This window comes from Poecilia reticulata, chromosome 14, assembly GCF_904066995.2.
Source record: "Poecilia reticulata chromosome 14, P_reticulata-male-v2, whole genome shotgun sequence".
Classification (NCBI taxonomy): Eukaryota; Metazoa; Chordata; class Actinopteri; order Cyprinodontiformes; family Poeciliidae; genus Poecilia; species Poecilia reticulata.
Window position 1 is genome coordinate 3,977,261 of NC_088843.1, and position 10,900 is coordinate 3,988,160.

At 37.7% G+C, this 10,900-nt stretch overlaps 1 protein-coding gene across 3 annotated transcripts; it reads left to right on the forward strand.

Annotated features, from left to right (window-relative positions):
- The first annotated feature begins 1,924 nt into the window (after window positions 1–1,924).
- adad2 (adenosine deaminase domain containing 2) lies at window positions 1,925–10,900 on the forward strand. 3 transcript variants are annotated; one of them, XM_081615830.1, is made up of 11 exons: window positions 1,925–2,224; window positions 3,778–3,946; window positions 4,449–4,590; window positions 5,500–5,635; window positions 5,982–6,110; window positions 6,184–6,334; window positions 6,726–6,896; window positions 7,050–7,264; window positions 7,610–7,844; window positions 10,023–10,155; window positions 10,612–10,900. In XM_081615830.1, the coding sequence occupies exons 2-11, from the start codon at window positions 3,792–3,794 to the stop codon at window positions 10,720–10,722; spliced, it is 1,578 nt and encodes a 525-aa protein (XP_081471956.1). In that variant the 5' UTR covers window positions 1,925–2,224; window positions 3,778–3,791; the 3' UTR covers window positions 10,723–10,900. The 3 variants fall into 3 exon arrangements, with proteins under 3 accessions (XP_081471956.1, XP_008425180.2, XP_081471957.1); XM_008426958.3 differs by having other exon boundaries at window positions 1,927–2,210; XM_081615831.1 differs by lacking the exon at window positions 1,925–2,224 and adding an exon at window positions 2,279–2,587.

Genomic DNA, 10,900 nt, shown 5'->3' on the forward strand with positions numbered 1-10,900 from the left:
CAACTGTCATGATGTCTGTTGGTGTTGGACCCAAACGCAGCAGGTCGAGACTTTGAGTTGCATTTGAAAATTTTATAAAGAATGAAAAAACAAAAACATACAAGAAAAAAAACCCATGGAGAACACAGGGAGCCAGAGCAGAACAAAAAGTAACAGGAACAAGGAACAACAGGGAGGAACCAACAAGGAGTGTGAGCCGGCAAAGGGTTTAAATACTGCGAGGCTGGAACAAAAGACCAGCGCTGATAAGCTGACAAGTTTCAGGTGTGAGAAGAGACTGGAGAGGTGGACTGAGGAGGGAGCCAATAAGGAAACTGACTACAGCTTAATGAGGTAAATGACTATCAGCTGGTGTAAATGGTAGACTGGTAGAATGACACAAGGCAAAGTAGTTATTGATATGCTAATAAGTTATCTAGGTCTGAAGGCAACAGTATAGTTTGGAAATAAAGGAAGGAGTTATGGAAAATGAGGTGGGATAATGGACATAAATGGAAGATGTTTACATAAGACACAAAGTACAGATGATGTTAGAAGAATTAAAAGAATAGACAGGAGGGAGGAGATAATTATAAATAGAATAAGAACTGGTCATAGCTTTTTGAATGGCACTCTTTAAAACAGGGAAGCATTTTACTGGTTTATGTAATTGTTGTAATACTACACAAACTATGTTTTTATTAGTTGTAGAAAATATGTGAATCAAAGAAGATGATTGAACATAATAGAGAATTTAAATCTGAGAATGTGGTTGCTCAGTTAATAAACAGTAATGAAGGAAAAGAAGCCAAGAGTTCACCAGCTGGGAAAGAAAAATGTGTTAGCAATATAAATATTAGCTGAACATGGAACAGTGGCAAGGTGAAACCCAAACTGAGTTCAATTTGCATTTCTTTCCACAAGCCAGATCAAACATGTTGAAGACGGTGTTCTGGGCAGGTGAAACATTTTCACCTTTTGGTTTGCATGAAGGTTTTCTAGTGAAACTGGTAAGATGAGAGGAGATAAACAGAAGGCAATCTTTGAAAGTTAATGAGCTGAAAGGGTCATAAGACTGGATCAAACATTCATATTCTAGTGTGACAACAGCCCACTCTGGTAGAAGTTCACTTTACACCAGGACAGCGACCCCAAACAAACTCAGAGTCTCAATGAAATTATGTCAGAGCATTTTAAATGTGTTGGAAAGGTCTACTCAAAGTCCAGACTTAAATTCAATCAAGAATCTGTGGCAAGATTTTAATATTGTTGTCAATAGACACTTTCTATCCAATCTGACTTAGAAGGAGGAGTTTGATGAGGATAAATGTTGGCAAGCCACAGAAGACTTGCAGTTGCATCTTAAAGTTGCTCTATAATGAATTGACTCAGGAAGGCTGAACACAAAGATATTCTTCTCTCATTTTTTTCATATTTTCACAACTTTGCTCTGCTTTGTGCTGATCTATCACATAATGTCCAATGTGCAGCCATGCAGGAGCACACCCAGCCACAGACCGATATTACTTGAATGGGAATTATCTTTGCTGGTTTCCAATATGCTGGAAGTCTCTCTGTAGGCGTTTGTGTTGATAAGGTAAATTTGACAGATAAAGTTACCAGAAAACCTCCTTCAGGGTCTGGTTCTATGATTTTTGTATGTCAAACTCAGTGTTGAATAAATTGTAGTATTACTGAAATTTTAGATATTTTATATCAAAACAAAACATGCAGGAATATCAGTTTTTTTATTATTATTTATTTTTCAAGAAGTCGTTACAAGAGTAAACATCATTCACAATTTTGAAATTAATTTCCTTTACTTTTTGTGGAAGTGGGGAAAAATTCAGATTTTATTTATAATATTATATTATAATATAATATTTATATATAATATGTTCAACCAACATAATTTGAATCTGTAGGGATTACATTGGCTCAATCTGATTTCATGTTTGAGCCTGTCTTTGTCTTTTTATATTGATGTAAACTGTTGTAAATGCAGATGTACCCAATTGATTTGACATATAATATCTTGAATTCAGAGACTGACGGACATTTTAATAAAAATAAGTTAAACTTGAAATGTTTTTAAACGAAGAATGACGTTTAATGAACAGTTTCCTTCCTGCACCGTGTAAAGCTGCCATTTTGACCTTCTACCAGCAACTTCGCAGAAACAAGCGGCTCATCTCCTGTTTTCAGTGTCGAGGAATCATCTATTTGTCCCGGTAACATTTGAACTGTATGTCTAGAGGTTTCAGAGTTAGGAAAAACTGCATAGTCACTCAGAGTTTTAAGTTTTAAATGTCAAATATGAACAGCGCCTCTATGGCGGAAATGATTAGCTTGTTAGCTTAGCAGCATCGAGGAGCAACTTCAATCATTTACTGGTGGGGAGAAAATACTCTGAACATTTAATGATAAACAAAGTTAGTAGTTTTGTTTAACATGTGAAGTGGCGAAATATGTGTGTTTTTAATTTGAGCTTTTAGCTTTTGTCCTTGCAACTTGTTTTGGCTAGCTGCCCGAAGTTAGCTAATAAAGTTCAGATCAAAAATGGCAACCATCATAGAAAAGTACTGAGTTTAAGGGAAAACTGCTGCAAGTAAGTATTGTTTTCATATGCTAGTATGTGCTTTGACGTTTATATTTTCTCTTTAATGAAAAATATGTAATAATCTTGCTTGATTAATGTATGATATGTTGGTCAGTTTTTGGATTTAACCCACATTTTACTAACTCTAATAAAATATTTTAATACAGGATTGTACACACTCTTCACCAGTCTGGAAAATATTTAATTTGTTTTCAAGTCAGATAGAAAAACAAATTGTGTTATTGAAAATTTGTTTTCTGTAATTAATTGACTGAAAGTTGTCCTTCCTGATAAACTTGCTTTTTCTTTCTCGTTTTTTACTTTCACGTGTGCTTAATTTCCTTTTCTTTCTGAAAATAAACATTCAATTCATATTTTGTGATTTTATGTTAAAATCATTTGGGGAAAACGTGATTTGAACTGTTACAATTTAGCTGTGCTAACCAAGGTAGACTCCTTTTTAAATAGATGACCATAAAAGCGGCTGCACAGTGGCGCAGTTGGTAGAGCTGTTGCCTTGCAGCAAGAAGGTTCTGGGTTCGATTCCCGGCCTGGGGTCTCTCTGCATGGAGTTTGCATGTTCTCCCTGTGCATGCGTGGGTTTTCTCCGGGTACTCCGGTTTCCTCCCACAGTCCAAAAACATGACTGTCAGGTTAATTGGCCTCTCCAAATTGCCCCTAGGTATGAGTATGTGTGTATGGTTGTGTGTCCTGTGTGTCTCTGTGTTGCCCTACGACAGACTGGCGACCTGCCCAGGGTGTACCCCGCCTCCCGCCCGAAACGTCAGCTGGAGATGGGCACCAGCAACCCTCCCGACCCCATTAAGGGACAAGGGTGCAAGAAAATGGAATGGACCATAAAAGCATGCTGATGAAAGGAGAGCTAAGCAGCATTAAGCTGTTTTTAAAAGTCCCATTCAGCTCCAGGATTGTTTTTATTGGACCAAAATGAAATTTTTTGCTGCAAATTGGAGGTGAAAGATTAGCTGCTGAATGGAATTTAGGGAGTTTTCTCTCCGGGCTATAAACAGGGATTCTTGAAAATCCAATTTGCTAAAAAATGTTATTTGGAGTGACAGTCCTGTCCAACAATCGATTTTAAAAATTCCACTCTTGAAACTAGTGTTTTATCATTTAGACTGTTATTCTGGCTGTTCAAATGTGTAACACTAACACCAGTGTTGTTCAATTTCCTTCAGGCTCCTTGACAAACATGTCAGATCAAGAATTATTTAAATACAGTCCAAGAGGCGGTGGTGCAATGTTTAGGTCTCTAAAACCGGACTTTGAGTCAGGTTTGCACCATCATCCTCCTGAAGTCCACCTGGCCGAGGACGCAGCAGTTCATGGCAGCACAGTAGCACTGAGGTAATGAGATGAAGAGTACATGTCTCTTTTGTTGAGGTGGAAATATTTGTTGACGTCACATTTTAATTATGGTACAGTTAATTATTGTTTGTTTTGCAATGTAGTATGTAAAAAGCACTTGTACTAAAAAGGAGCAAAGTTTATACAGCTAAAGTATGCTCGTCTTCTCAGGTTTTCCTAATCTTGCTGATATTCTAACAAATAATTTAAACTGAAACCAAAACATCTGAAGCAATTATTTTATTTACTGAAATCAGTTTGCATGAAATGTGGTCATTGATTTTTATTTTTTGACTCCTACGGATTTGACAGATTTACGTTTTGCTCCTTAGCTTATATACATTTTTTTTTAAAAAAGAGTATTTTAATCTTGTTTTTGTTCAAAGTCTACCTTTTAAAATCAAAACTATAAAAGGAATGGAAATCTCCCTGAAAGTTTTAGGGAGTTTGCCAAACAAAACAAAACATGAGGTTAAACATTTTGATTCTTTTCGCTTCGTAGAAATGATGCACTTGCTGCAGGAGGCTCAAACCACAAACAGGAGTCTGATGTTTGCGAAGGTGACGACGGATCAAACGAGACATCTCCCATCCTCATCAGAAAAATTCAGTTTGATTCTGATGACTTGTCCGTGGAAAATGAGGTAAAAAAAAACCCAAAACAAATTGTAAAAAATCTGTGAGAAAGACTTCAAGAACAGCAAATGTCCAAATATATGTATACATTTCATGCAGAAAGAAGATATATTTCATTTAAAGAAAGAAGAAAACACAGACATGTAAACATAAATCTGCATGTAGACAAAATTTGTCACTAACTACAGACACTAGGTCACCAGAACCAACGTTTGGTGTGCCAGAAGAAAAGGTAGAAACTCGAGTTTCTGATCCTAATTAATTTTAGCAATCACACCAACTCTCCTTCTCAGGGCTAAAGAAAACGTCACACTTAATACCATAATTAATCCACACACTTTGTGCTCGGCAGTCTGTTTGTTTTTTTAGGATTTTTGTGCCAAAATTAAAATGGTGTTTTGGACATATTTTATAGTGAGAATTCTACCAGAAATAAAAAGCCATTAAAAGCTGCTGTCAGTTTCATAGTCGGTTTCTAAAGCTGTGTTTGAAGTGGAGTTCTGGGATATAATGAATCTTATTTAAAAATAAAGGTGTGGTTAAAAAATAAAGTATGGAAACTCAAACGTATAAAACCAGATCATTGTAGTATTATGTGCAATGAGTTTCTATTTTTAAAAATGTCTATCAACATAAAAATGTTATTTGTGTAACTTCTAAAAGGTATAACATTTTATTTTAAAGGGGTGAAAGAGGAAGGTTGTTGACCAGGAAGGAGAAAACATTACAAATAAAGTTCTGTTTATCTTTTCTGAGGATTTTGCAGTTGCTTTAAGTTTATCTTGAAGTTCCTTAATTCACACACAGGACAAGATGATCTTCAGTATTTTAACATCCGTTACATATGGCCATTATTGACAGACTGTAGAGAAAGAAGGATGAAGGCCGAAGCTGTTTGCTTGGTTTCCTCGTTTCAGGATGAAGATTCTGAAGAAGCAGCGGTTTTCTCTCTCCGCGGTTTGTCTCCCACTGCAAGCACAGGCTCAGATGAAGAGTTTCTAGTGGACCAGCTCCAGGACCTCCAAACCACATATGAGAGTACTGAGACTGAAGGTGGAGTTCTGTCTGTGTAGAAGTGAAGTAACGAATGAAGTGTCAGTGTGACCTGTTGTTCAGTCATCTGCAGCTTGTCTGTAGAGCTGCTGGCCTTTGTCTCTTTGTCCTAAAGGGAGTGAAGAACTAGACACTTCTTTCAAAACGTAAACTTGACCACATTTTGAGTCCTTTTGTCTCACATCTCTGTTCCTGTCCAGAATGTTTCCACTGATGCATTTTTTTAAATAATGTATTTCAAATGCACTAGCTGCAGCAGATTTGTACATTAGTATTACCTGAACAGTAAAAGTCCTATTCAGCAGTAATGATGTCTGACAGTTTAGACCTTTGGCTTTTCTCATAGTTTGGCAAATGGAGTGGCACAAGAGTCACATGGCAGCGTTAAGCAGCGAGAAGTTCGACGTCCTCCTCAGAATGTATCCAGATTTCTACGGCTGTAAAAGTCACATGGCAGCGTTCGTCCTGATAAGTGGTGAGCTTCCGGCACACTATGGATTTAATAATTAAAAATGTCTCGCTTATCGAATCGTTTCATTTCTGCACAGAGGTCGCGGATACAGCAGGTCGCCCGTGTCAGCAGTATAAGGTTGTGGCGATGGGAGCGGGCCGCTCGTGCTGCAGCGGCTGGCTGTGCTACAGCGGCATGATGGTCCACGACTGCCACGCCATAATCATCGCCAGAAGGGCTCTCCTGAGGTGCTAAATGCCCCTTTGGTGAATTAATAATCATCTCATGCACGTCTTTAGAGAGCTCATTGTTAAGTGTTGAATTGGTAGAGTGCTCAAGATGGAAACAGCCTTCACCTATCCTGTTATGTAAAAGATTTGCCCACCCTTCTATCGTATATATGTCCCTCTATTACCTTTTTATCCATTTTGCTTTCTATGATCCATCTCCTCTTTTTAGCTTTTTCATCCAGCCTGCCAGCTTTCTGTCCTCCTGAAATGTTTAAATGCATTTCTTTAATATTCAGAGTGAAGCTCAGACTGGCAGACTAGATCAAAGTGCTCACTTTGGTGCTGATAAGTGCATGTGATTCATTCAAGACTCTGTTGTGAAGAAATATTTTTTCTGGCTTCTGTTCAGGTTTCTATACAAACAGCTTTTGCTGTTCTTTGAAGCCGATCCAACAACCAAGCAGAGTTGTATTTTTGAGAGCAGCACCGACAGTCATCAGCTGCAGCTCAAACCCAAAATCAGCCTCCATCTCTACACCAACCGGTGCCCGGAGGGAGCCGCCAAGAACTTCTACTTCAAGTAAAGCTGACTCTTCAGCATTCGTCTTTTTTCACTATTCTTTTAGAAATTTGACATAGTGGAGATGAATACCTGACAGTAAGCACTTGTGATTCAGAAAATCATTTGCTCTTGTTTTGAAGAGCCTCTGATATTACGTAACTTGATGTTTAGGAGCTCGGGGAACAACTGTTGGACCAATTTAAAGCTACAGTACCACGCTAAGGGCCTGCTGGTACCAGTGGCTTACCTGGACCCGGGCCTGTGGGGCGCCAAAGTGTGCTGCGTCTCCGGCAGTGATAAGTTATGTTGCTGGACCGTCATTGGAGTCCAGGGCGCATTATTGAGCCACTTCATTCAGCCGCTTTACATCACCACCATAGTGCTAGGTAAAGCCATTTAACACTTTATATTTTATAGTTAATTTAAAACATGTGGTTATATGCATTTTATTTGTACGTTTTGCATGTGAAGTTTTATGAAAATGTGTTGCTGTTTGGTGAGTTTAGAGGCTTTTATAAACTGACACATAAAGTATTCAGTCTTGAATTTTGCCACATTACAACCTCAAACTTCAGTTAATTATATGGGATTTTGTAAACTTCTAATTCTAGTCAAAGTTATTTCCAAGGTAGAATATAGTCATCAAATTCTTAATAAAGCCGTTTGATATAAGTTAAGATGACTTATGCATTTATTAGATTAGTCGTCTTTCCTGACCTGCTTCTGTTTAGGAGATCAGAGGATCTTTAATGAGGAAGTATCTGACATCACCAACAAGCGACTGGGTGATGGATGGGAAGGGATTCTGCCTCTGTCCTACAAGAAACAGGACATCCTCTTCCTGCCCGGCGACTACGTGGGCCCGGCGGAGACGTCCCAGATGCACGACAACCTCAGCATCAACTGGTGTCTTGGAGATGAAGACATCGAAGTTCTGGACAGCAGCAAAGGCGTCGTCGTTGAAGGGTGATGTCGTCTTTTTGTTCTCACCGTTGGATAAAAGAAATGTGACGTTATTATTAATGCTCTCCTTCCTGAACTTACTACCGGCTAGTGGATGTTGGCAGAAGGCTGTACTTGTTAAACTGGTCCTGTATGACCTGCCATCTTCCCACTGACAGAACCGGATCGGCCACTTGTCACACATTATTCTGCTGCTTGTCCAGCTTTTCTCCGTTAGGCTGTACAGTTAACTTCCAGATGACACCAATAGGAGGCGCTAGCAAACCCCGGGAATCTCATGTACTGCAAAAATACAAAATCTTACCACGTAATTAATTAGTTTCTAGTGTAAAAATCTCTATACAGTTGAAAAAAGTCTAAGCTAACTCGCCTAAGTAAATAATTCATTAACATTGGTGAACAAGTTCTAGTCTAGTAATTTCACTTATGACAACATTTTTCCCATGTTTCAATAATCTGCCAATGGAAATGGCTCTATTTCATTAACATTAAGGAATTATTCACTTAAAAAAAGCTCCTAAATCTTGCTTAGAAGTTATTTGTAAGATCTTTTTAAAGTGTACTAAGATATTTGAACTACAAACTAGATCAAAATACTTGGTAAAATCTTGTGTTCTTTGCATAAAATAAATTTTAAAAAAATCTTTTTTTTAGAAGTAATGCGATGGAAATCTATTAATTTGCTCTGTTTAGCTATTTGAATACTCCACCATAGTCCAAACCACCTGAATGCACCAAAACTGATTAATCCTAGCTGCCATTTAATGACCTTCATATTTGTATAAATGTTTAAAAAAAAAAACTTACAAAGTATATCTGAAAGTAAAGCCTTAAAATGACATCTTCACTCACTGTGACTCGAAGCGGTTAAAGCTACTATTAACAAGCTGCTATTGTTTGCTAGCTCGCTAGTTTTTTTGCGTTCTTTCATAGATAAGTGTAAATGTATCTGCTGGCTGATGTTCATCTTTGGTACTGGCTCATGCAAAGCCCGATGCTTCCTGCGTAGAAAGGTTTGGCACTGATTGGGTTGAGGCTTTAGGGAGCCATATGCCATGTGGAAAGCACAAAGCTGCTGCCAAGAGCTGCAGAAAACCCCCAGACATTTTACAGTTTGTCTCCTAAACAAAATTATTTGCTTTGTACTCGTCTGTTGTGATACAAGTTTTAAATTTTATTCACAGCTGTTTTAAAAACTCTTAAAATACAGTTGGTGAAACTCTGCTTAATAAGAAATAAATATTTAGTCTTTTTTAATTTAGCCACTATATATGTATGTAGGGACCTGCCTCACTATTTGGGTTTTTTTATTTTTGTTTTTTTTTTTACGTTTAAATTTAATTATTGACAGTTTTGACACATGAGTTAATGTATTGGGGACCTTTTGGACCAAAAGAAAACTGAATTTAATCCAGTTAAATCCTGATGGAACATCTCTAAAGCAGCTCATTGTTTCTTTTTAAACTTTTTCTTGAGACCACATTTTATGAATTATTGTATGGACACTTTGGTATATATGTTTTTTCTATAGTTGCATAAAACTTCACATTTAAATATTTAACAGTGAATACAGATATCAGTGTGAACATTCTAAATGTAACAAAATAGTTAATAAAGATTATACATTTATGATGAAAATAATAACCACAATAACGCATAACAGAAAAAATTAAATAAGTAAAAATATTCAATATCTGTTCTAATAAAACCAATAACTTATTATAGAAAATAGATTGTAGATCCGCCGTATTCTGCCAGTAGATTTTGTTCTAATGTATGGCTGCGGTTTCTTATTCTTATCTACGTTTAAAGTCGTAATAGTCTCCTCGTTGGGCTCCACTTCATTTCTTCCAGCCTCAGTAAGTGCTGCCTGCAGGAAACCTCCTCTTTTCTTATTCAGCTGGAGAAACGCCACACGGCACTTTAATACTGCAAAAGTATTTCAACACCCCGATGTGCTGCAGCAGAGGCATTTTTCTTTCAAATGGAGGTTGAAGACATTAAGAATTGTGCCCTAAATGTGACACTGCATTTAATGCAGGTATGATTGTAGTCTTTAGGCAAAATCAAGCTCCCATTTTATCACTCTGTCCTCTAACGGCATTAGAACAAGCTTATTACCGCTCTGCTAATACCTGACTGGAAATATTAATATTTCTTGTGGTCTAATTTGTTTCCTAGCTCTCCTTCTGTGAATGGGCCCAGCTTCACCAGCAGACTTTGCAAGAGAGCCCTCTACAGTTATTTCCAGCGAGTTGCACTGCTGGGTGGGCACAGCTACCTGGTGGAGCTGCCCACCTACCACAGCGTCAAGGTGACTGGACTGCTCTCGGATTCTGTCCTCCCAATCTGATTACATCAAAAGTGATAAGAATTATTTATTTACACTGGAACTTGACGTCCTTAACAGTGATTGTGTTTTTTTTTTTTTATCATTTTACGGCTGTAAAATAAATAAATTGTGGTTTATCTTTTACAGTTTTAGTCAATGGGAAATGGAGAGTTCCCCCTTAATGAAAACATAATTTTGTTCAAGCACAATAGCTGAAAATCTTCAATTATGAATGGAGTGAATGGCTTTAATGGTTTGAAAATTCACTTAACGTCTTTAGGAAATAAGTAAAGTTGAAGGAAAGTTTAAAAGTGAGGGCAGGAAAAGCACAACACTGCAAACTGGTACTATTGTATTTGGGATTCATATGCTTTTCATATGATTCCCAGCTGGTATTTGAAACGCCACTGAATGTGTGATGTTGGTTTTTCTCCACAGGTGGAAGCTACCATCTACCAGACGGTGAAAGATCTGATCAAGCAGCGCTTCCTGAGCAACCAGGCCGGGCCCTGGAATTCAAAAAAGCTGGTGGATTGCTTCAGCGCTTAAACACGTCTCTACAAACGGGGTTCGAAGTTTATTGAGGCTCATCCCGAGTTTGGAGTTATCGTTCTTTTAGTGCTTTTATTTGCATGTTAATTTGAAAAGTAATTGTTTTGTTTGGTTGTTTGGCACTGGAGCTTTCAGTTTGTGTAGGTGTTTATGGAAAATAAACAAGAGCCGACTG

Bases quoted from the DNA above. Each gene is read 5' to 3' on its own strand.
- adad2 (XM_081615830.1), top strand. From the start codon at position 3,792: ATGTCAGATCAAGAATTATTTAAATACAGTCCAAGAGGCGGTGGTGCA. The intron at 6,897-7,049 runs GTAAAGCTGACT...CTTGATGTTTAG, and splicing joins GCCAAGAACTTCTACTTCAA to GAGCTCGGGGAACAACTGTT. The intron at 7,845-10,022 runs GTGATGTCGTCT...TTTGTTTCCTAG, and splicing joins AAAGGCGTCGTCGTTGAAGG to CTCTCCTTCTGTGAATGGGC.